The sequence below is a fragment of the Aotus nancymaae genome, unplaced genomic scaffold (assembly GCF_030222135.1).
Source record: "Aotus nancymaae isolate 86718 unplaced genomic scaffold, 86718_ANA_hifiasm-v0.15.2.pri h1tg000010l, whole genome shotgun sequence".
In the NCBI taxonomy this organism is placed as follows: Eukaryota; Metazoa; Chordata; class Mammalia; order Primates; family Aotidae; genus Aotus; species Aotus nancymaae.
The window spans coordinates 41,721,627-41,748,078 of NW_026988421.1; the positions used below are offsets into that span (position 1 = coordinate 41,721,627).

Here is a 26,452-nt window from a genome sequence, read left to right on the forward strand (position 1 = left end):
TATTAACAGTAGTGTCACTAAAATTGGTATACAACCCTCCAGTGCTAAATTTGACTGGCTTAAAAAAAAAACCTGAAGGCTTGAACTCAAGTAGTGAATTAATTTTTTGGAGATTAATCTTTGAAATGTTAAATGTTCACAGTTGGCAGAGTGCAGTGAAGAAAATGTTCCAACTTCACAATATTCTATCTGTTCACTATCTGTTTTCTACCATTGCTGGTGGAAATGGAATTTGAGCAACTTTTCTGTTGTGCAATCTAATGTGATTGGATTCAAGAGACAATGGAGAAAGGATCAAAAAGACCTGAGGACTGATAGGTATCAAGGATGAGAAAAAGAAGCTATAGAAGATAATTATGAAGTTTCAAGTCTCATTGTCCAAGATGATCAAATTATTAACAGAAGTGAGAAAGCAGGAAAGGATGGAAAAGAGCAGGAGAGCAGACTCAGAAGACCATGAAGGTCTGCCCTTGCTTCACCACTGAGGTAACAGGTAAGCTTGGGTAAACTCACTTGAACTTAGTGTCTGTATTAACATGTATAAAATGGTTGCAGAGGGCAGCTGAAATAGATTAATTCAAATGTCCTTTCCAGACAATTTTGAGATTTTAAGGCTTTCTATGGCTGTGAATCACATTAAGCTTTTCAGAGAAATGTGAACTTTTAATTTCAGAAAAATCATAAACTTTAATATATACTTGTACACTATTTTCCCAAGATAAATGTCTGCTTTAAAGGGCATACTTTAAGGCTTTTGACAGAGTATCAAACTGTATTATGAAATATTTCTCTAGTACACTTCCATCAGTAATATGCTATTGTATATTTTGCTGTATCCCTACAAATGAAGACATTGCACATTTACAAAAGTCATTCCTAGCCTGGGCAACATAGCAAAACCTTGTCTCTACAAAAAATACACACACACACACACACACACACACACACACAGTCTCACAAAATTAGCCAGGTGTGGTGGTGGTCACCTGTAGTCCCAGCTACTCCAGTGGCTGAGGAAGGAGAATGGCTTGAGCCTAAGAAGTCAAGGCTGCAGTGAGCCCTGATCGTGCCACTGCACTCTTGCCTAGGTAACAGAGCAAGATCCTACCTTAGGTAAAACAACAACAACAACAACAACAAAAAAAAACCCAACAAATGAAATATAGTACCTCCTTTTAATTTGTATTTGAATATAAAAAATTAAACACATGCTTATTGGACTTACGTATTTCTTTTGATTCAAGAACTCTATCCAATATATACACATTTTCCTTTTGGCTTTTGTCATTTTTGTCTTTAAGACTTTGTATAATGTCTTTAAATAATATAAACTTTAATCTTTCATATAGCTTTCTGAAATTTACTATTTGTATTTTGTCTTGTATATTTGGTACCACACAAGTTGTAAATGATTATGTATTCAATGTTTTTCTGTTCAATTCCATCTTTGATCTTTATGCTTAAAAACATTTTCTGTCATATATGCCCAGCTACATTTTCTTCCAGTTATTTTATTAGATACATCTATTATTAATTCATCACTCATTTGATACATGGTAATTTTTTTCATGATGTAGACATGAAGTAAATATTCTGATATTTAAATGTTTCCATTATAATTGACTACCATTGTCAATTTTCTTATTGGTGCTGATACTTAATCGGTTTCTTAGTTTTCCAGGTAATAATTTATCTGCAAGTCAGTGAACTTAATTATTTAATAGTTCAGTATTCTCATTGCCTTGTGCTATTTCACTGAAAACTTCCAGTACAATGTTAGGAGGAGGAAATAAAAACAATGGCAATGGCACCAATCCTTCTCTTGTTCATCTTTATACTCCTTAGAACATACGGAATGCGTTCTTACATAGAACTTAGTATTTATTGAAGAGTAATTTGTAATTTTCTGATGAATCAAGTATCTTTAATCTTTACAAGTTTGAAATGTATACGTTATTGTTCCCATTTTCTAGATGGAGAAACTGAGGTTCAGAAAAGTTACACAAAATCCCAGGTCAAAGAAAAATGTCTCCCAGATTCCAGAGTATGTTTCTATTATGCTAATAGTAGCTGTTCAAGCATTAGAGGAAAGTTTTCCCGTGGTATCGCTGGTGTTTCTTCTTCCCACTTTCAAAACTAGAATATTAAAATAGCAAAAATCCCAACAGGCAAGAGCGCTATCGCAGTATACGGGTTAGGCTAGTTCTCCGCTGTAGTCAAAGTCAGCTCTGTGGCGAGGCGGATTCTCCCAACAATGGCCACACGATTTCCAGGTTTTTCTGGCGAGGGGCAGGCTGGGGTGTGGAACCATCTGGCTGCGCCCGGCCCCCAAAGCGAGGAGACCGACAGCCTAGGTTCTCTGAGGACTCTGGTTTGCTCCTCAAGGACCGAATGGCCTCTCCATTCCAGCCGCCTCCTCTCCGCCCCCTGCAGGCCGGCTGGAGGGACCGCCCAGGGCCCGGGTCCGCGAAAGGAGCACGGAACCAAAGAGCGGTAGCGCTGGTTCCGCCGCCTTTCCACAAATCCCGGGCCGCCGGGCCCCACCGCGGAGACTTGGCGCGGATCGTGGATCCCCTTCCGCCATGGCGCGGGTGCTGGTCGTGGGCGCCGGGCTCACAGGAAGCTTGTGCGCTGCGCTGCTGAGGAGGCAGACGTCCGGTCCCCTGTACCTCGCTGTGTGGGACAAGGCTGAGGACTCAGGTGTGTTGTCTAAACGCCAAAACCTGGGAAAAGAGGCTGGCCGGCCCGGCTGCTGCGGCGGTGTGGGCCTGCACCTGAGTTAAGTCTGAGGCGAAAACGCTAGAGCCTCAGCACCCTGAGAGCGGCCCACGCGCTGAACTGCGGGCCTCGTCACGTGATCGGGAACTTCCGCCGCCTGGGAAAAGGCCCAAGAGGGGGCGAGGGTTGGAGCGGGGCGGGAGTACTCCGCGCTTTTGTGAGTGAGACCTGAGACAGCGGCGTGGGAGAGGGTCTGACCCAGGTTTGCAAAGCTTAGGCCTACTGCTGTCCCTAAAAAATAGATTTTTGCCTTGGTCTGTCTGTTGCCTTTGCAGCTTTCTGCAGATTATGAGGCTCCCAAAGTGATCATAGAACAAGACTTTCTGAAGATGTAGTTTGCAGAATCCTGTCATTCTGGTGAAGATTAACTGCATAAATGAAAGCGCATTAGTTGACTCATTTATTCTGACAATCTTTTTTAGTTTTGTCACTTCACTCCTATTACTAAATATATGCACTTTTATGGTGCTGGACACTGCTACATTGCTCCTGACTCCTTTTCTTCTAAAATCTCACAATCTGATCAAATACTTCAGCTTAAAAAAATTAAGATATTTTTGAAATAATCCATTTGGGGTAACCTAGGGTGGGTTGAATTAATTGCTAAGGCTCATTCTAATACAATAAGACATTTTCCTGTGGATTAATTCAAGGGGGAAGAATGACTACAGCCAGCAGTCCTCATAATCCTCAGTGCACAGCTGACTTGGGTGCTCAGTACATCACCTGCACTCCTCATTATGCCAAAACCCACCAAAGGTGAGTTAGTTGCAAGAGGTGGAATCAATCTTAGCAGTTGCATGGTGTAAAAAGGTGCGAATCATCCATTTTTAACATGATTAAACTTGCCTCTTGAAACATGTCATGGTTGATGGTGTTAGCAGTAAAAAGTTAAGTAAAATGGGAAACTCTAACACCTACCTCATAGGATTGTTGTGAAGATTAGATGAGCTGATAAATGGAACATAGTAAGCGCTCAATAATCAACTCCTGTGTTGGTGTTATGGAAGAAGGCAACTAGCTGTGATGGGAGTCAATCTTCTTAACCAAATTTAAAATTGATGTACTAAATACATTTGTTTGTTTTCATTAACTTTACTTTTAAAATATACTTACAGAGGAATAGGCCTTTGGCAAAAGGTCTACAGATTCTCAAAACATTTCTCTTCTTCACCTGTATTATATTTTATTTAACACAAAATATATATTTTATTTAATACAAAATATTCATAGGAATATTTCTAATTATGAATGAATTACAACCTCTGAGAATTATTGGAAGAGAATATAGTCTTAGAGCTAATCATGATATATAATTACATTAAATATACATACATATTGATTTATTTCAGTTTTTATGATGAACTGTTAGCCCATGGCATTTTGAGGCCTCTAACCTCGCCTATTGAAGGAATGGTGATGAAAGAAGGAGACTGTAACTTTGTGGCATCTCAAGGAATTTCTTCCATTATTAAGCATTACTTGAAAGAATCAGGTGGGAGTAAGATTTTCTCTGCCTAAAATTTAAAATAGCATTTAAAAACAAGTTATACACAGTTATACACATAGTTACATATTAATACTGTACAGAGAGTTGTAAAAAGTAGATGTTCTATTCACTGACCAATAGCTAGTCCTTCCTCAAAGTAATCATTGATAAATTTCCAGTGTATATTTCCACAGCAATGTTTATGCATCTCCCTATTGAGCTATGTGGCTGTCTCTATTTATAACATAAATATTATAAATATATATACACACATATATTTCTTTATATTTGTTCTTATAAAATATACTCAAAGGGGATGATTTTATATAAATGATTCTGTACCTTGTTTGGCTCATATCTTGGATCTATTTTCACATCAGCAAAGTTACTGTAATCCATTTTCTTTAATGATTGTCTAGTATTTATGACATATATGTACCATCATTTACTTAACTATTAGCTTTGTGGTAAATATTTAGGCTGTATGGAGTTGGGAGATTATTTTGGTTTCTGCTAATACAAACGTTGCTGTATGTCTGTTGTTAACATGCTTTTGTAAACATATCTTTAGGATCAGTTCCTCACAGAAGAATAGCTATGTCAAACTGTATGTGCATTTTTAATTTAACTAGGTTGTGCCATGTATTCTTCTTAAAGAATATCTCACCAATAGTGATGAGAATGTTTCTTTCTCCACATCTGGGTATTATGGAAATTTTTAATTTTTGCCATTGTAATAGTTTAAATATGGGATCTCTTTGTGGTTTTGATTTGCATTTCTATAATTATAAATGAGTTTATGCATTTTTTCTTTTATTAGCCAGCTCTTTGCAATTTACTTCTGTGAATGTCTTATTTATAACCTTTGCCAATTTTCCATTAGGATTTTCATTTGTTCCTTATATATCTGAGTGTTTTGAAAATAGACCTTCTAAAAAAGAAAATATAATTTTTCTGGAAGGATGGATAATGATTTTTAAAACAGAATAAAGCTTCTTCTCAGTCAAGATAACTGAGAAAGGATATAGGCTAAGATTTTTTTTTTTTTTTAAATAAGCCATTCCCAGCATAATTACTGTTTTGGTTTTTATCATCAAGTATTACTTATTGAGAACCCCAAGAATCCTGGATACTGGGCATCAGAGAGGTCAGTGGGATTGAATAAACAACATGAGAACATAATAAATACCATTCTGGCTTAGACCATTTCTCTATTCAAGTATATAATGGTGTATTAAACTACTCCAGAGAAACAGAACCAATAGGATATGTGTATGTGTGTATATATCTATGTGCACGCATGTATAAAATATATGTGTGTATGGTTAAAGAGAGAGATTTATTATAAGGAATTGGCTCACATAATTATGGAGGCTAGTAAGTCCCAAGATCTGCAGAGTGATTCAGCAAGGGAGACACCCAGGAAAGCTGGTGGTGTAGTTCTAGTCTGAAGGCTGGTGGGCTCAAGACTCAGGAAGAGACAGTGTTTCAGTTCTACTCTGAAGGCTGGAAAAAAGCTGATGAGCCAGTTCAAAGGTTTTCAGGCAGGAAGAATTCTCATGTGAAGGAGGATCAATGGGTTTGTCCTATTTGGACTTTCAACTGATTGAAGGATGCCCACCCACATTAGGCAAGGCAATCTGCTTTACCCAATCTACTAATGATAAATGTTAATACCCAGAATAATGTTTTACCAGATATGTGGGTACCCTATGGCCAAGTCAAGTTGACTCATAAAATTGACTGTCACAGATGGTGACACTATTGACATTTTGTAGAATGTTACCATCAGCTTCACAAAGTGTCACCATATCACTTTAAAAAAAATCTCATTTTCACCATGATTTACCCTTGACCCAGGTTGGATGAGTATACTTATTGAAATCATAAGGTACTTACTAACTGATGTGCATGCATGCATGTGCAGGAGCTTAGAAAATGATAACCCAAAATGAAGCCCTCAGAAACAGCTCTCTCTTTTTTCTGCTCTCCTGTCTCTGGCTTTGCATTCATTGCCAAGGCTAGCCCTAGAAAGTAGAATCTCTTTTCCCAAGGCAGGTCACAGAAATAAGAAGCCCTTTCTCCCCAAACCAGCCATAAAACCTAAAACTATCACTCTAACTTTCCCCTGCCTTCCTTTATAAAAACAGACCCTAAAGAAATTATCTGACCTACCATGTTTGATTGTAGTTTCTAACAGTTCCAGAGAGGGTCATGACTTGTAACTATGAAGAAAGAATGCTGCACAAAGAGGTCAAGAAGAATCTAGACAGACAGGCCTTGATAGGTTTCACCAGTCTGTTAGCGATAGATATGACCCTTTGGCCAATCATATTGCTGCAAAGCTGTCCATACTTTGTTGAACCTAAGCATAAAAATCGACTCCTGTATCTTTGAGTCTTCAGTCTGAAGATTTCTGTGTCATGCAAAACTATGATTAAATAAATGTGTATGCTTTTTATCAGTTGTTTTTTACTGAGCTTTCGCTCCTACACATGCATACATACATACATATATCCTTTTGTTCAATAAACATTGAATACTTACTATAATGGCAAACATTGCTTAGGTACTAATGATACAAGAACCAATGTCCTTGTATTTATGTAGTTGATGTCCTGGCAGAGAAACATCCTTGAATACATTGCATCTGTCTCCTTATTTTGTTAGGTGTTTGGGGAAATACATATGTTTTAACTTCCAATTTTGCTTTGTAAGCTTTTGAGATAAGAGATTATTTTTAATTCCTTGTAGCTCACTCAGACCTAATCATACCTTGTACATAGTAGGTAGAGTGACATAAATGTTAAAAATTTATTTTACATGGAGTTCATTTCATAGTCTATTTAACTTGAGTTTATATACATTTTTCTTTGCTTATTTTAATGTTATCTTTGTAATACTTCAAGATTCTTTTTCTCCTCTACCCTGATCTATTATTATAGGATTTGTTGGACCCTATCTGTAATATTTTTAATTTTATAATTATATCCCTTTTAAACATTCTTTAAGTCCCTTTAAAGCTTTCTATCCTATAAATGGTCCACAAAAAATTTTGGTTTTTCCACACTATAAGCAAAGACAGTCCCTGGAATCAGAATGACCTAGATTCCAGTTAATGTCCTATCATCCCTTTCTGTCCATGTAATATTAGGAAAATTTAAAATCTGTACCTTGGTTCTTTCATTGAAAAACTGAGGATAATGAAATGAAAAAGTGAGGGTACTTACTACAAAATGTTGTAATGGCAAAGTGTTGTGAGGAATGGACAATATAATGCACTCAAATTTAAGCACATAGTAATCCAGTCACATAGTAATCTCTGGATAAATGTTAGTTTAAAAAATATTCTACTTGAATGAAGCTGACTTTCACATATTCCTCACTTTAAGAAATCAAATTGCCAACTCATTTCAAAAATACTCTATATTTTGGAATCTAGTTGAGTTTTAAACCCCACAATCTGATGGACCAACCAGTGGTCATATATGCATTGGAACCAGACTCCCAGGGAAATTACCTGTCTGGGATATGCCTATTCAGGCATGCTTTAGAAAAGGTTTAAACCTCTAAAGCCAATATTTAACTAGACCAATTTCCCAGAACAAGTAGTAAAGGATAGGGGAAATAGAAACTTTCCTCTTGACCTTATGTTCTATTTTTATTTATTGTCTGATGTGTTCACATTGACCTTGTTGCAGAGAATTGTGTATTTATTGCCATCAAGTTCAGTGCCTGCCTGCTTTCCCCATTAATACAATCTTCTTGAGTGAGTGAAGCATGATGTTCTATTGTTCTTTTTTGTTTTTTAATAATAGTTGTCATTGTGCTTGGTTGAGGTAATTTACAAGAGCAAAAGTGATTCTAGCTATCAGTTATTAAGTGCTATTTATCTGACACTACCTTAGGTACTTTACATACCTATTTTCTAATTTTTACAGTAAACTTTCAAGGGAGTTAATCGTCATCCCCACTTACTAATGCAAAGAATGAGACTCAGAGAGAGTAAGTACTTTGCCTAAGGTGGCTTGGCTAGTTGGAAAATGATGGGGCAGGTCCTTTTGCTTTTGAATAAGATCCCATGTTATTAAATTATTGATAAAAAGATGAAGTTAGCCTCCAGGACACAGAGTAAGAAGCTTTTATTTAGTTTGGCCTACCAAGAGGGAGGACTGTTGCTGCATTTATTTGTTTTTATTTTATCATCTACCTAAAAAAGACATTGGCTAGTGATCTGGAAAGTCAACATGTGCAATGTAACCTGTCAAAGTTGACAGGATCAATGTATTAGAAAAAATGGTTTAGGTGGCAGATGCCATTAGCTAGGATGGCTTCTGTATGGTAATATTTACTTTTATCATTCTCTCCCTTTTTACTTTTGTGCCTATTTTCTTTCTAAAATTGATAGAGGAGAAGTGAGTCTGGGTGGTTCTGTCTCAAAATTTCTCCTGGCGAGTGATCCTGGCACTTATCCATAACAGCATCTTTTTTAAAGAAGCTAGAGGATGGCATGCAAACCAGGTTAAGCATTCTCCTATTTACTTCAAGCCGTGTATTCAGTTAGACATTGTTCACATTGCTTCAGGTCCCATCTGAGCAGTTCTGACTGCTGCTCACTAAAACCTATTTGTGGGAAATCATAGGAGAAAAATAAGCTTGGATTTTCTCCCTAAAATGGAGGAAGGCCAGGGATAAAATTGAATAAATATGTAACAGAAACGCATTTGCCTTTGTAAAATGTTTAAATCTGCTTAGACTTCTGATATCTTTATAGCTATCTGCAGATCATTTTATTCTAATTAAATATGTGCTGGGGAGCCAAGAGTCAACAAGAGATGTGATCCTGGCCTCTATTAATGTAGAGTATAGTGGGAGGAAAATACATTGAACTAATTATACATACAAAGAAAAGCTACATGATAAATGTTAAGAAGAAAGAATGAGAGCATTATGAGAGTGTTTGTAAGAAAAGGACCTAGACCAGTAGGTTTTAGAGGAGTGATGAGGGAGATGTGTTAGGGAAAGCATTCCTGAGAAACTGACATTTTCATGGGTACCTGAAAGGTGAGCAAGAGGGAATTAGGCTGAGAGCTGAATGATTAGAGTTCCACGCAGTGGGCACATCAAATTGGAACTGCTCTGAAGTAGTAGGAGGTGGTTAGTGCATTCAAGTAATAAAAGGTCATTGTGACTGGAGGGGAGGGAGTAAGGGAAAAAGTGGTAAAAGATGATGCTGGAGACTAAGGCAGGGCCAGATTATATGGGACTTTGTAAGCCATGTTAAAGATTTTATACTTTTTAAGTGCAGTGGGAAGCCATTGAGGGGTTTTATGCAAGAGAGGGACATGGTCAAGTTTACTAAGCTCAGAAGTAACTCTTAAGACAATTTATTTAGTTATCTGTTTTTTAAAATTGGGTTTTCCTGAGCTTATAGATTTAAACACATAGTCTCTATGAAAGTTATTCATTACATTCACAAGGAAATGCCACTTTCCCAGAAACTTTGCTCCTAGCAGTTGGAAAGGAAACCTTTCTGGTTAGGGTATACCATTTCCTCTACCTCTTAATAAATACTACTTTTAGGGTTGTTTTACCAGTTGCATTTGATTTGGGCCTGTCCACCTACCCCAGTGGTTCTCTTACTTTAATGTGCATCATGACGAGACTGAGGGAGCTTGGTAAACACGATTGCTAGGCCCATTTCCCAGAGTTTCTGATTCAATATGGTTGGTTTAGGGCCCAGGAATGTGCATTTTCTAGTACATAGGTGCTGCTGGTCTGTGGTGCATACTTAGAGAACTGCTGACATACACACACACACACCCCCCCCATGCAGAACACCTTGTGGCCTTTGGGATACATTTTCAAGGTATTCATCTGGGGCATGAAGAATTTTCTATAACTGTGAACTTAAGACCCCTTAAACGTACACACATTCCACCAACGATAACAGCATATTGCTCTCTTCAAAGGAATATTATGAGAAAACATAGAATCGGTTGACTTAGCTGAGGTCTGGGACAGGGCCATGGACTAAGTGAGGCAAGTAGGGTAAGATATCTTAAATAAATAAAAACAAAGTGAAGCAGAGCTGCTGTTGTTGGAATAAAGGAGATGGTGGATATGTGTTGAAAGTGCAGATTATTTGTACCTTCCCTAAGCAGGGGCCTTAGAAAAGCCCTCAGGCAAGATGGAGTATTGTTTATAAGTCCCTTGTTCCAATCGTTGAGATTAGAACACAATAATGCACACTGCCTTGAACAGAGATTGATCCCTTGGGCTAGGTAGAACCATGTTTCTTCTAACATTTATGTTTCATTTTTTAAAAATTGGAATCCTTACTATGGTATAGCATTATTTAAGGGATGATGAAAGAGATTAAGGTGTATGAGATCTGAAGACCTGACATGAAGGAGCCTTGAGTATTATTACATAGATAAAATACAACTAAAGCATGCAGATATTTTGAATCAATGTCAAAATGAGTAGTAAAGGTAGTGATGGTTGAATATCATAGAGAAGAAGGATCACACTGAGTTGGAGTGGCTACAGAAAGGAAGCTTCAGGATAAACTTAAGCTTTTAGTGACTAGGAACGTGGGCTTTCCCAGGTAAAGATGAACAGGATCTTTCAGTGTGCTTTATTCCTCCCTCATTCCATCTTCAATTCTTTATTTTTCTATACACAAAGCTGAATAAAAGTAGATTTACTTGTAAATCAAAAGTTTTTGAAAACTGGAAGGTAAGTACTAGTTTACTAAGGAGACTTAATGACCCAAGTGTACTTTCTTTCAGTTTATGGATCATAATTCATTCTTTTTATTTTTTTTATTTTTGAGGTGGAGTCTCACTGTGTTGCCTAGGCTGGAGTGCAATGTGGTACGATATCAGCTCACTGCAACCTCTGCCTCCTGGAAGCGATTCTCATGTCTTAGCCTCCTGAGTAGCTGGGATTATAGGTGCCTGCCACCACACCCAGTTAATTTTTGTATTTTTAGTGGAGATGAGGTCTCACCATGTTAGCCAGGCTGGTCTCGAACTCCTGGCCTCAAGTGATCCACCCACCTCAGCCTCCCAAAGTGCTGGAATTATAGACGTGAGCTACTGTGCCTGGCCTCATAATTCATTCTTTCATATAAATAAATACCTAGGAAATTCTATGCTATATATATACTATATGCTTTACATAGAAACAACAGGCATAATTTGTAGCTCATGGGGTTTACAGATTAAAAGGAAAGACAATACTAAAGAAATAATTATTCAAATATCCTTGTGTTAAGTACTAAGAAGGAAAATGTGATGGGAGGGTACTCTAGAGTATGTTTCTAAATTCTGATTCTTCTTAAGGAAGGCAATTGATCTATTGATTGCATTTCCCTTACAGTGACCTTTTTCAGGTCCTTTAATGGGAAATACTATTTCCTTTAATAGGGAATATTGCTCTTCTTGTTTCATTGCTAACACACGTTTACTTAAATGTATACTTGTTCTGCAAAGATGATGAGCTTTAGAGTCAGATGGGTGTAGTTTTAAATCATGGCATGGTACTTCTCAATCTGTTTCGTTATCCATGAGATAAATTAGTATAATGTGTACCAAACAGTTGGCATATAGTAGCTGCTCAATGAAAAGTAGCTACAGTTATTATTTTTATTTTTATCATTAATTGTGGAAGTAGTTTTTTATTCAGAGCAGGCACTGATAGGGAGATCCAAGGATGCCGTATAGGGATGAATTCCCACTAAATTAGAAAGAAAGTAAAGGAAGAGAGCTTGAAGACAGTAGAAGACAGTCTTGGCCACGTTATTCATTTGAATGGATTCAGTTTGTGACTACTCACATCCCCCTCTTTCATATATAAAATTGTGCTAATGTGGTTATGATTTTGCTTTTGGAACAGGTGCAAAAGTCTACTTCAGACATTGTGTGACCCAGATCAACCTGAGAAATGACAAGTGGGAAGTCTCCAAACAAACAGGCTCCCCTGAGCCATTTGATCTTATTGTTCTCACAATGCCAGTCCCTCAGATTCTGCAGCTTCAAGGTGACATCACCAACTGTGAGTCTGCATTTGCCATTTACTTGCCTCAGGGAATGGAATTTCTTTGATAAAGCATGAATTTGGCTTACCTCTCTTAGCAAAGATCAGGTGATAGACTCTATTGATTTGTCTGTCTTAAAAACTAATACTTATGGCCCACTTCACGAAACTAGTCTAGGCCAAGGTGAAACCAATAAAATTTCTTTTTTAAATTGGTTAAAAGTTGAACACTTTTCTTATTGCCGATATCTTCAACAAGTCGGTGTTGTTGATGGATATGCGTGATTTTGCCTAAAGGAAGAGCAGTTTTTAATGGCCATTTTTGAAAAAATGTTTTTAATGTATAAGTACTTGCTTGGATTGCCACATTTCCTGTGGTCTTGCTCTCTGGGTTGCTCTCTAATAACACGTATTTCTGTTTGAGACAATTGCCTAGCCCTTTTGTGAATGAGAGGCCAAATTTTAATAAAGGAACTAAAATTCCAAAAAAATTTTTACCCTTTCTAAGTCTTTGGCTACTGCAATTGGTTTAGCATTATTCACTTTATCTTAGATAGTAAACTTTGTTTAATTTCTTTTTGATATAAAACCTGTGGTGGTGAAAGTGTATGCAGAAGGTCTGATTTCCTATCTTTTCCCAAAGTAGACTCTAATCTACAAATAGCTAATTTAGAAATGTCATTTACATGCTTATATCTTTCCTAGTTGACAATAGCGATTTACTCTTGGAGGTGGATACCTTAGGATTTTCTTAGGTAAATACCTAAGATTTTCTTCATGATTCCTGAGGGTTCCTGGTACACTGCCACCTGATACTTGTGATAAATCCACATACATCTTTTTCCTGCCACTTTAACTCAGCACAGGCGAGATATAACTCAGTGCAGGTGGGATGGCAGTGGTAGAGTTTGCACTTTTACTGCCTGAAATGCTGGGGATAGTGGGAAGCAGAAGAGAGCATGCCCATGGACACGTTAAAATTTTTAGTATATATGTGAACAACGGGAGACTTTGGGTTTATTCTAAGTCAACTCTGAGATCCACAGGTCAACAGGACAATACTATCAGCAAAAGGCACATGTGAGGAGTCTGAAAGCTAAAATTCCTGTACTAAGTATTAGGAAGGGATTCAGATATGAGAAACAAAAAAGGAATAAAGGTATTAAGTACTGGGGCAGAAAGGATACATTTTTCTAAGAAGTTGCACTTGCTCAGTTAGCTTTTGTTTCATTAGGCCAGTTTTCCTTACTGATACCACAATCCTAACTGACAGTGTTCATTTTAATCACAGAAAACTCAGAATTGAAGGAAGTCTTAGAGAGCATCTGGTCTCATCTTCGAGCCCTTGGATGAGTTCTCTTTTATTAAATCTCTTTATTGAGATATGATCGACATATGAAAAGCTATACATACTGTATACAGTATGGTGAATTTGGAGATAAGTATACATTCTTAAAACCATTACCACAATCTATGCCATAAACATATCCATCACCTCCAAAAGTTTCTTCCCTCTCTTTATTTGTTTTTTTTTTCTTTTATAATAAGAATGCTTAACATAGGCCAGGTGTGATAGCTCATACCTGTAATCCCAGCACTTTGGGAGGCCGAGGCAGGAGGGTTGCTTGAGCTCAGGTGTTTGAGACCAGCCTACGAAATATAGCAAGACCTCATCTCTTAAAAAAAAAAAAAAAAATAGTAGCAAGGCATGGTGGCTTGTGCCTGTACTCCCAGCTACTCAGAAGGCTGTACAGTGGATCTCCAGGATTTATTTATCTTGCATAATTAAAACCTTGTACCTTTGACTAAAGTGCCCTGTTTTTTCTTTCCCAATTCCCTGGAACAAGAATTATATAAAAAGTCGTAGCTGGCAACAGTCTGGTGAGAACATTACCTTTAGAATGGATGTGCCCTATCAGTGTCATTTTGCCTCTGCCCAAGACTTAAATTTGAAGAGAGCATCCTATTGACCTGACATAGGTCTTGTTCCTACCCCATGTCTAGGGAATTGCAGCATCTTGGATTGTAATCCTATTGCATTGCATGTAATCAGTGGGAAAAAGTAACACCTCAAAATAAATATAGGTACTGTCATGAAGAGAACTTGTGTGCCTAGTAATCAAGAACAGTGAGTGATCACTGCATAAGTGTTCCTAAATACTTGTGAAATGAGTGAATGACTGAATGACTGATTGACTGACTGAATGAATGAATGTGTTTCCAGAAGACCTAAGGAGCTAACTAAGTTCACTGGTCCATATTACCTCTTCACATTCTCTATAAAAATCTCATTAACAGAATCCCATAATAGACTTTTTTCCTTATTTTTTTCATATTCTATTTTCATTAAATGTGGATTTATATAAAGAAGGAAAGAAAAACTCTATAATGACCATGGACCTTATTTTTTAATGCTTTTAATATACATCTGAATTTGGTTTGCTAATATTTTGTTTAGGATTTTTTGCATTCATGTCCACAAGAGTGATTGAGCTGTAATATTTTTTCTTTTATTAATTCCTCTAGTTGTTGGACATGGAGGTATGTAGTCCTCATAGAATTATTTGGGAAATGTTTCCTGTTTCTGTTTTAGGGAAGCATATTTTATACAAGTTTGGTGTTATTTCTTTCCTAAATGTTTAGAAGAATTCACTAGTAAAACCATTTAGGTTTAGAGTTTTCTTTGGTTAAATTTCTTTGGTAAAAAAAAATTTGTGGTAAAATTTTAATTTACAGATTCAATTTCTTAAACCTATCGGATTTCTTCATTTATTCTTTTTTTTCAATGTGCTAGAACACCATGATATAATGTTTATTTTTTTAACTTTTATTTTCGGTTTGGGGGTACATATGAAGGTTTGTTACACAGGTAAACATGTATCAATCTTGTTCATATGGCTAGACAATTATCCCAGTACCACTTATTAAATAGGGAGTCTTTTCCCCATTGCTTGTTTTTGCAATAGACCTTATTATTTAAAATACTAGTTGTTTATGCTTGAGCTCAGATCTCAAAATTGTGTTTACATAATCCTTTGACTTTCATTAATTTAATTAGTTCTATATGTTCCTTTTAATCCATTTACTTTTTATCAATCTACTGTTTTCAAATAGTATGTTGTTCTGTATAAAGTCCTATTTTCCAGGTAAGAAGGGTGTCCTGAATCATGCCAGGAATATGAATTGACATCTTTTTTGGTACTCCAGCTGCTCTCTCTCTCTTACATCCAGTGTGTCTGGAAAGTCCAATCTAATATCTATATTCCCTAGAATTGAAATCTCAAATCTTTGAGAGAACTTCAGATTTCTCATAACTTTGCTGTTACAAAAAAGAAAAAAAGATGACATCTTGGTTTTTTAAATTGGAATACTTTCCTGTTAAAACATTAAATATCTAAAACATCTATTTCAGTACCTTTTCAGGTCTCTGAACAGTATAGCTAAAAAGAGGGTTTTGCTTCCCTTAACAAAGGTTAAAACAAAGGTTTTTTTTTGTTGTTGTTTGTTTGTTTGTTTTAAGAAAAATTGCTTGGTAATAGCTATCTCTAGGCCTGACAAAAATAACTAGAAGGGTACATCATATTATGTTCACATCAAGGGTCTGGGGGCAGAATGTTCATCCTGCCTTTGGTGGATTTTTGTTGCTATTGTTTTGGTTTGTTTTTAAACCCACGTGAGACATGCATGCATCAGAATCACCTGGAAGACTTGTTAAAACACAGATTACTGGGCCACAGTCTGAGTTTTTGGTTGTATGGAGGTATGCATGGAAAATTTGCATTTTTTGCAAGTTTCTAGGTTATGCTGAAGGTTGGTTCAAAGCCACACTATCAGAATTATTATTAATACTTTACCTTAGCAAATATACTTGTTTCTGGAACAGAGCAACAGATGTATCTTCAAAACGTGACTCACTTTGTAAACAAGTGATGCTACTGTGCAGCCAGGGTTGAGAATTGCTGTCATAAAGTATCAGCCTGTCCAAACAATTTGTATCTCTTTTCCTCACATTTGCACCTTTGCTTTGCATGTATTGATTATATGAACCCCTGACACACCTCATCTTGGATTGGTCTTGAGTCTTTGTCTTATGCTTTTCCCTGCTTGGGACTTCTTGGCTCTCCTCTTCCTTGACTTCTTCCCCAACCCCTAAGACACACCTCTTAAAAAAAAAAAGCAGCTTTAAGATATAAGTTACGTACCATACAATTCACCTATTTAAAATGTACAATTCAGTGGTTTTTAGTGCAATCACTGATATAGGCAACCATTATCAATGTCTGTAATTAGTAAATTTTGGAACATTTTCGTCCCCTCCAAAAGAAATTCTGTCCTCTTTAGCTATCACTTCCATCCCTCCATCCCCATTCCTGCCCCCAGCCCTAAGCAATCATTAATCTGCTATCTGTCCCTATAGATTTCCCTGTTACCTGGATTCTGGAGAAAAGCTCATGATGGAACTAGAGGCCCTCATCCTTAGCAAACTAATGCAGTAACAGAAAACCAAATACGGGATGTTCTTACTTTTTTGTGGCTCTGTTTTGCCACTATCTGCACAGATTTCACTTATTTTCTCCTGCTTTCATCATATCTCACTGACCCTGGCCCAAGTCATTGAATTGTAGAGCGTACCTCATCTTTCCTTGAAGCTCATGAGTTATAACAGAGTCTGGTGGTGGTGGCCAAGGCTTCAGGGCTGTGGGATTGCCATGGATATTGATGTGCCTGTAGCTTTTGACTTTGTTGCACAGCTAACATTGATGTTGGATTTGATAGAGAAATGGCCTTTTATGCCCCTAATAGAAAGAAAACTGGTAATATGTTTTATAGATCTTAGATTTAGAACTATAGAAGAAATTGTTTTCTGAGGAAGGGCATAAAATTTTGAAAGCGATTTTTTCCTTGAGTATCTGTTCTATGCAGAAATAATATAGCTTATTTTCTAGTACAGTGTTTGATAATAATATAGAAGGAATGGGAATATTTACTAGATACTCATAGGCAAAGTGGGAGACTAATTTGAATGATCTCTTCATGAATCTACTTCAAGTTTGTTGCCAAAGACATTTAAAGTAGGATAATTTATTGCCATGGAGGCTGGCAATAATTGGATGGATTTTGAGATTGTATTAATAACATACTGTAGCATTTTATAAAAATACAGTATAGCCATCAGCCAGCACATTCATTTGTGTTATAAATTACATATTCCAGTATTGAAAAGCTGCATCGTTTTGTATATCAAGAGAGACCCTTTAATATTACATTTTGAAATATTTCTCAACATTCGTATTAGTGACATCTAAAGCAATACCATGTCATAAACTGACTCCTAAATGTGTTTAAGGACCTGCTAATTAATAATTTTATTTAGATATTTTTGCATCTTTTATTTTGTGCATGTACTTGAGCTGTGTTTGGCTGAGAAAGATAACTCACCTACTATCATTGCTTTTTTTTCTGTCTTTCCTGAGTTTTTTGTGGCAATTTTTGCTTTATGATTTGATTTGATTTATACTAGAGCTTCATTAATATTATATCCTTTGACTTAAAAAGTTCTCTCTTTAGTCTCACTTTAATTTTATTTTGCTTTCAAATAAACTTTGATAAATAAAATGTTCTTTCTTTTATTTTTATTTTTCTGGTGTATGCTTTTTGCTGTAAACCTTTCAGGGATATTTTACTTTAGAACTACCTCTTTTATATTTTTCATCTTTGAGCCCAGTAATTTCATAAGTATATATCTTATTGTTACTAATTTTGTGTTTATTTTTCATGGGCCATGTTGTCCACTTTTGCCTTGAACATTCAGGTTTTTCCTTCTAATACTTATTTGAAGCTTTATTTCCATTTCATTTATTATGATCTCAGGGTATCTACAAAAGCTTAAAGTGTCTCCCTCTCAAAGCTTCTGTTTTCTCTTAACTCACTTTCAACTTTGATTTTTGCATTACTTTAAACTTTTTTCCTAGCCTTTTCTCCATGTCATTCATGTAATTTTCAAGAGCTCCTTTTGGACCCTTCCTTAAGGTATTGTTTCAAAGAGGGTCATGTATTCTTTTACTGTTACTGAACTAATGCCCAAGTGTTTGTTGAACTAATTTGCTTCCTGGCAAAATTTTTCTGATATGTATTTTTCATCAGCTCATTTCTTAGTTTCTGTTGTGTTCTGTTTTGTTCTGTTGTCTTTTTCCTTTTCTCTGCATACGTGTCTTGTTAATCATTGCTCATCTTTAAATGGGGCCAGTTCTGTCAATTTTGTGAAAAATAGTGTTGTGGGGCAAGATCAGACTTTTCAGTTAAGGTATGTGTTCTCAGAACACTTCCCATTTACATTTTGTAAATATATACCTGTGAACAGTAGAATGGTAGTGACCATTAATATAATATTTATTAATAGAAAGATTTATAAATATTTTTAACTTGGAAAAAAGATTAAAATATTTATTTATATTTCTTTCTCATCTCTTAAAAATAATTTGACAAACATATTAAAATTGACTATTGTTCTGATATGATTTTCATTTTCTTCTTTATAATTTTTTGAATAAGCATAACTTTAAAAATAATAATAGTTTACTCTTATTATAAAAAATGATAACATTGGCTGGGCATGGTGGCTCACGCCTGTGATCCCAGGGTCTTTGGATGTTGTATTGTCTCAATTCAGATTTAGACCCTCATGCAAATCATTTTGTATTTACTTCATTGTTATGAAATAACTCTCTCTAGGACTAAAGACTTAAACTAGAATGTCCCAACAAGATCCTTTAACATCTGTGGGTCAAATCAAAGGTATTAAAACATGTGCTTTCTGTTTACTTTATAAATCTCAATAATGACCTTAGTATGAAGAACCAGTTAATGTCTACCCTTCTCTCTATGCTTTCTGGAGAAAAATCAGCTCATATTTGATTATTAGACATCTTAGGCTTCTATGAAAAGGATATCCATTTACAAAGCCATATATTGCCATCTAGTGTGTGAAATATATACTGTAGTTCCCCTTAGAATCTATACTAGAAAGGACTATGAAAATGACAGAAACGTAGAATAACACTATAATATAATTCAGAAAACTGCATATCACAGGGCAATAAATTTAGGCCCATTAGAATTAAGTAACTTACCAAAAAGTGCTTGATTAATAAGTGACGGAACTAGGAATGTACTACATGTCTCACATTTGTACAGACTGTGAACAGCCCCATGTCTTTAGTTTTCTGTGTTTTTCTTCTCATTCTCATTCTCTGTCTTTCTAATCATATGTAACCTTTAGCATTAACATAAGTATATCTTATGTGAAAGAATTCCCTTTCCATTATAGAGTTGTCTGGAGTTTCTTCGTCCAACTCTTTTTCTATTTTGCTTCTTATGGAAGAAAGAGATCTAATTGTTTTTTTCTTCTGTGAATTGTTTATTACATTTATTAAACATTCTCCCAGCTGGGAGAATAAAGTAGCCTCATGTATCATATTACCCTCTTATGATTTACTTTCTGGTTCTATAATAGTGCTACTCTCTCTATGTTAATATTACAAAGATTATATCACTTAATCCTCAAAGCAATCCTAGGCATTATTATTATCTCTATTCTTGGTGAAACTGAGATGTGAACCTTAGTAATATGACTCCAGAGCTTGTACTCATAACCACTGTAATGCATAGCTCTTCCATGTGTACTTTACCTTGCTCTCTACCATGCATAGAAATTCCTCAAACCCCTGTCCCTTGAACATCAGATTCAGGAATTCCTGATCTCGCCTCCTAGTTGTGCTTCCAGTTAAAGCACTCATCTCCACTCCGATCCTCTGATTTTCAGGGATTCACCAGTTTAATCCACCTTAAGATCCTGCAAGAGAAAGATGCTTTACTTTTACTTTCGTGTGTGTGTGTGTGTGTGTGTGTGTGTGTGTGTGTGTGTTTGCAGTCATTCCAGCCTTTCAAAACACAATGTTGAGCATCTCTTCCCTAGATTGAAGGATGGGGAAAGGAGTTTGTTTTCCCTAAATAATTTATCCTGGTAAATTCTTTTTTTTTTTTTTGAGACGGAGTTTTGCTCTGTTGCCCAGGCTGGAGTGCAGTGGCGCAATTTCAGCTCACTGCAACCTCCACCACCTGGGTTCAAGCAATTCCCCTGCCTCAGCCTCCCAAGTAGCTAGGATAACAGGTGGCCACCACCATGCCCGGCTAATTTTTTTTATTTTAGTAGAGACGGGGTTTCACCATGTTGGCCAGAATGGTCTTGATCTCCCAACCTCTTGATCCACCCACCTCGACCTCCCAAAGTGCTGAGATTACAGGCGTGAACCACTGCGTCTGGCTGGTAAATTCTTTAATTTTTAGTTGTTATGTGATAGCAAAGATGTAATAAAAGTGGGGAAGATCTCAAAAAGGCAAACTCTAACAACCAAAGGATCACATCCATATATGAATATATGAATAACAGAAATTAAATTTCTCTATCTAGAAATACAGAGCTTCACAGATCTACAATGGCAATAGATGCAGATATAGAACAGATATGCATGTATATGTTTAATTATAATTTAGGAGAACATGGAATTGTTTTTAAAATTCTAGAATACAACCACAAAGACTAAGGAAACACACTTTATTTCAATGTAGAAAAGTTTTCAATTCTTAAGACATTATTTATTTGACCAAATAATTTTGCTTACATTGAAAAATTATAGCATTTGTTCATTCAGTATAATAGTTTTTAAAAGTTCCAGTAAATTTACAGATGCTAGGTTTTTAAATGAACTATTAAAATAAAGATCTTGCCAGGGGAGACTGCTTTAACTTTCCAGGGATCCTCTGTTTGATAACTGCTTTTTCAGTGGGGACCTGTGTACCATCTCACTCCTTTCCTCACATAACGCTCTGGTAAGCAAAACAAAGCTGCTCACACGCTTCTCTCACTCTGTTCTTTCCAACCTCTGGCTACATTCTCTGGCTTCATCTATCCAATCATCAACTTAGACCTTAATGCTGTACTTAAGGTATTTAAAATTGTTCAGTGGATTTTTTTTTTTTTTTTTGAGATGAAGTCTTGCTCAGCCACCCAGGGTGGAGTGCAATGGCACATTCTCAGCTTACTGCAACCTCTGCCTCTCAGGTTCAAGAAATTCTTCAGCCTCAGCTTCCCGAGTAGCTGGGATTACAAGTGTGCAACAGGGTTTCACCATGTTGGCCAGGCTGGTCTCAAAGTCCTGACCTCAGGTGATCCGCCTGTCTCGTCCTCCCAAAGTGCTGGGATTACAGGCGTGAGCCACCATGCCCAGCCTATTCAGTGGATTTTCAAAACTATATTACAGTATATTAAGAATATCTTTCCAGTGCCAGTGAGTATTCATGTGCATCATGATTTTTACTATGTAGTGCTCGACTCTTTTGATTTACCTTAATGTAGTAAACCAGTTTGATGAGCATTTAGGATATTTCCAGTTTCACAAAGTGTGGCTTTAATATTGCAAACATGAAATCAGGATTCTTTTCACAAACTCTTTTCCTCATGGAAACAGTTATGTTGATATAGAGTAGAATAAAGCCCTCTTGATTTTGTTCTGTTTTTTTCTTAATCTATGTTTTATTTCTCTGAGTGTACTTTAGAATCAAGTTTTGTTAAAAACTCCTGTTGGAATATTGATTTGAATTACACTCAATTTAAGCATTAGTTTAGGAAGAATTGGCATGTTTATAATAGATCATCTTCTCATCCAAGAAAATGAAACATTTCTCCACTTACTTAGATATTTTAATGTCCTCAGTAAAATTTTATAGCTTTTATCTTGAGATCTTACACATTACTTAGTAGGCATGTTAAGAAATAGTTTATGATATTTATGGAGATTGTGAATAAGATCACTTTTGTTGATTTATGGTTACTTGGTTTTAGATGTTTCCAGGGAACAATACATAGCTGAGTTTTTAAATCCAAAATGAAAAATCTCTTTCCTTTGATAGGAGAGTTTAACGCTTTTATATTTATTGATATAACTGCTGTGTTGTTTTTATCTTTTCCATTGATATCTACTATTTATTTATTTTCTTTTGATAGGGGAGTTCAACCCTTTTACATTTATTGGGGTAACTACTATGTTGTTTTTATCCTTTTTATTGGTGTCTACTATTTACTTTACTTTTTCCCCACTTTTTCCATTTTTTAATTTTTGCCGGTTTTATCAAGTATCTCTTTATTCCTTCCCTCACAGTCTATTCATAGAATCTCTAATAAATTATCATTTCATTCATGGTTATCTTCTCGTCCCTTACAAACCTATTTATAACCTACTTTGCCTTCTTCCTTTCCCTTCCTCCTTCAGTTCACAAATATTTCTTGATTGAATGCTTACCATATTAGATGTTGTTCAGTAGGTTAAAAAAATTAGTTATTTCCCTCTTTTCCTCAAATAATTTTTATTACTTTTCAAAGCTAATATGTAATCAAATAACAAATGAAGCAATCCAAAGATAAACTAATAATTTATTCCTGTCCCTGCCCTCCTTCCCATTCCCTAGCGCTAACTGATGTTAGCAGTTTAGTGAGTGCCCTTCCACACTTTGCTCCAACCATATAAAGCTTCGGATGACTATGGGTGCCTTCTGAAATTATTGTTTTGCACATTACTTATTTACTCAACATTCTTTCAGATAAACATATCTGATTTATTTTTATTTAACAGCTGCATAAAGTTTTTCAGTTTGGGAATATTGGAATTTAATCTTTCATCTCTTATTGTTAATCAGTGGACTTCCATGTATTTCCAATTTTTTCCCCTATTAAATGCTATGCCTTGATAAATATCCTTGTTTGTATATTGTTAAGTACTGGTGCTTTTAATGCTGTATTGTGTGATAAGAAACCCAAAGTGAAATTTCTGGCACAAAAAAAACCTATATGTTTTAATAGGTATTGCCATATTACCTTCCAAAAAGTTTGTCATGATTCTCATTCTTAATGTTTGACAATGCCTTTTTTCCTATATACTCATCAGCACTGGATATTTTTACCAATCTTTTAAAATTTCTGCCAAAGTGATAAGTAAAAACAGGTTAATTTACATTTCCCTTGATTAAAAGTAAAATTGAGCCTCTTTTCATAAACTTATTGGTCATTTAGAGTTCCTCTTCTATGACATGTCCCAGTCATTTCCTATGCTTACTTTTCTAGTGTATTATTTGTTTTTTACAAGCATTTCACACATGAAAGATATCAATATTTGTTATATAGTATTACAAATATTTTCCAGACTAGCATTTATTTGTCTTTTGCTTTTGTTTATTTCTTAATATTTTCTTAAGATTTTTATTTAGTCAAGTGTGTCTTTTTCTTTAATAAATACTTGATTTCCTGATTGCTAAAGATTATCTCCCTCACTCTAAAATCATATAAGTATTCTGAATTATATTCCTAATATTTTTAATTTGTATCCTTTATATTAAAATCTTTACAGGGAATATATGTTTATATAAAATATGAGAAAGGTATCTAGCTTTGTTTTTTCTTCCAGAGTGATATCCATTATATCAGCACCATTTATTTAATAAGAGATTCTTCTTTTTTCCACTAAATTGAAATTCCTCATTTGCCGTATGTTAAATTCCATATATACTTGAATCTGTCTCTGGCTATCTGCTCTGTTTCATTTATTTATTCGTGCGGCAGTACTGTCATTGTTTTCATTATAGTTAATTTGTGGTTTTCAGTGATTTTTAGGGAATCTGAGCTATTTGAGCTGTAAACGTGAGACAGCTTTATTTTTTCCCTGAACTGCCCTCAACATCTCTATGTTGAACTCCATGTCTATCTAGAGAGGATTCCTTAATGACATCTTGGTCCTTTGCTACAACTTTTAGTCACTTTTGGCTGTTAGAACAGTACCACTGGTTTTGAAGACTCGTCGTGTTTATGTTTAAACTTTAGTCTCAGTTTGTAGCTTATTCTCTCTACCCTGAACTCCAGCTAGACTGGTCTCTGGCACCTGTGATGCTAGGGAGTTGTGGCAGAGTGGATTATGGGGGTCTGTTTGTCTGTCTCTCTCTCTGTGCATATGTGTGTGTGTGTGTGTGTGTAAACGTCTACAGACTGTAAGCTTACAGAACCATTGACTGTCTCAAGATTGGCTTCTTGGTGGTAGGGATGGGGAATTGCCTTCTCTTGCCTGTTCCTCAGTGATGGTCTATCTGTAGACCATATGTGTGGTATGTTTTCTTGGCCAGTGGATAGTGTTTAGCATTCCATGAGTCCTTCTGTTGCTGTTAACAGTCCCTTCCTTATAGGCAACCCTACCAGCAGAGCTTTGCCCTAGGCCCCGTGGGTTCATCAGTTCAGTAAGTAGGTAGCCAGGGAACCAGGTCTCTGTTACTCCTTTTGGGGGCTCCCTCCCAGAGTTTGCTTCTAAATCATTCTCCGGTAGGCTCCTAAGGAGGAGCTACCACTCTCTGCTTACAGGGCTTTGAAAATAAAGCTTCTGTCCAAAAATATGGCACTGTCTGTAGAGCCAAGCTTTCACATCTGTTTAAATATTATTCCTATATTTCCTGGGCAGTAGGGCTCGGGGTAGTAAGGCCACTTTTGACTGATCATTTCCCAGATCTTTCGAGGGCTGTTGGCTAGCACCTTTTCCTGGTGGCTTCTTAAACTTTAAATGTAGGATCATTATTGTTTTTTGTCCCCAGCTTTACAGAAAGCAAGAATAATTGGGAGAAATACTGTTGTAATAAGTTTTAATGCCTGGAAGGCAGGAATTTCCTTACCATATCTTTACTAAAATGTCGTAATTTTATAATAACCAACAAGAAGGTTTGTTTATTGACCTCCCTCTGCCCTACTTTAGGCCCTTGTTTATCCTTCAAACTCAGCTCAAAACCACTTGCTCAAGAAAGTCTTCCTAATAGTTAGAAGAATTATGATGTCTCCAACACAAAAATATTTGCTATATTAATAAAAAATACAAGAAAAAAATAAAGTCTTTCTGACCCCCAAACCAGGCCATTTCTCCCATTATGTGTTCGTAGTTTCTGGTGCCTCATATTTTTAACACTTATCACAACTGTAATTAATTAACAGTTTAATCCATTGTGCAATGTGTGTCTTTTCTGGTAGAATATAAAGTCCACTCTCGCTCAGACTTACCTATTTCTGTTTTTCCAGGATTCCTTGTGCCTCATATATGTAGGCTCTCAGTTTATATTGAATGAATGAATGAAACAGTCTGAAAGACATCTTGAAGGACATTCAGTGGGAAAGGGAGAGAATGCTTTAGAGAGAAAAAAGGTTTTATGGTAAAGTTGGAAATAGAAATATTCATTTTATATTTGGGAGATTGAAAATGGACTGACTTGGTAGAAGCTAGGCTTTGTGGTGAGGAATTTTAGGAGATAAAACTAGAGATGGATTTAGGGCAGATTGTGGTGAGTCTTGAAGGTGAACATCTGTTGAACAAATGACAGGGGTCTTAGTTCATCAGAAATACTGAATCTACATTTCAAAACCTGGATTGATACATTGAGGTGCTAAAAAACTTTACGTAATTAGATTGGAAGAAAGAAAGCACTAGACTTTGAGAAATGTTGTTCTAAAGGCTTTTAACCTTACCATATGCTTAAACAGACCCTTAAAACATGAATAAGCTATACTATAAAGATGAAAAATATCAGAACTTATTATGCACTGTAGAATATAATGATAAAATACTGCCCATAATGAATACCTTCAACTTCCTTTCTATAAATTCTAGAATTTTCCATCACTCTTGACGGAAAAATGAGAACAAAGTAAAAGAAGTTTAAATTCTTGATTTTTCCTTGACATTTTGCTGAAAAGAGTTTTATTAAAAGCACAAAGAATAAAAGTCTTTTATTCATCAAATAGTATGCTTCATTGCATTTTTCAGCAGACCATCTCCACAGGAAAGGGAAATACTCAGTTTCTAAACTTCTGACATGAGCTGGTCTGTTGGGCTGCCTGCAAACTTGTAAACGGGGATCTTAATTTTAGAAAAAATAATTTTAGCATTACATTTTTAATGTATTAATTACATCTTTATCTTCACCTTTCATATTTCCTTTTGTCTCTTTACATTTATTATTACCTAATTCTCTTGATTTTTTAAATTTATTATTTGCAAAATGGCA

At 35.9% G+C, this 26,452-nt stretch overlaps 1 protein-coding gene across 12 annotated transcripts in view; it reads left to right on the plus strand.

The window, feature by feature from the left end:
* The first annotated feature begins 2,453 nt into the window (after positions 1-2,453).
* RNLS (renalase, FAD dependent amine oxidase) overlaps positions 2,454-26,452 on the plus strand; it is a 398,113-nt gene continuing 374,114 nt past the window's right edge. For 11 of the 12 annotated variants that reach the window (XR_010341781.1, XR_010341784.1, XR_010341783.1 and 8 more), the window contains exons 1-4: positions 2,454-2,700; positions 3,432-3,537; positions 4,131-4,273; positions 12,170-12,328. Coding sequence is in view for 6 of the 12 variants with exons in the window: in XM_064374129.1 (XP_064230199.1) it covers positions 2,583-2,700; positions 3,432-3,537; positions 4,131-4,273; positions 12,170-12,328 (526 nt within the window). In the remaining 6 variants the exon portion in view is untranslated. Of the gene's footprint in view, positions 2,701-2,894; positions 2,981-3,431; positions 3,538-4,130; positions 4,274-12,169; positions 12,329-26,452 lie in introns of those variants that run through there. The other variant, XM_012454724.3, reaches the window with a different exon arrangement.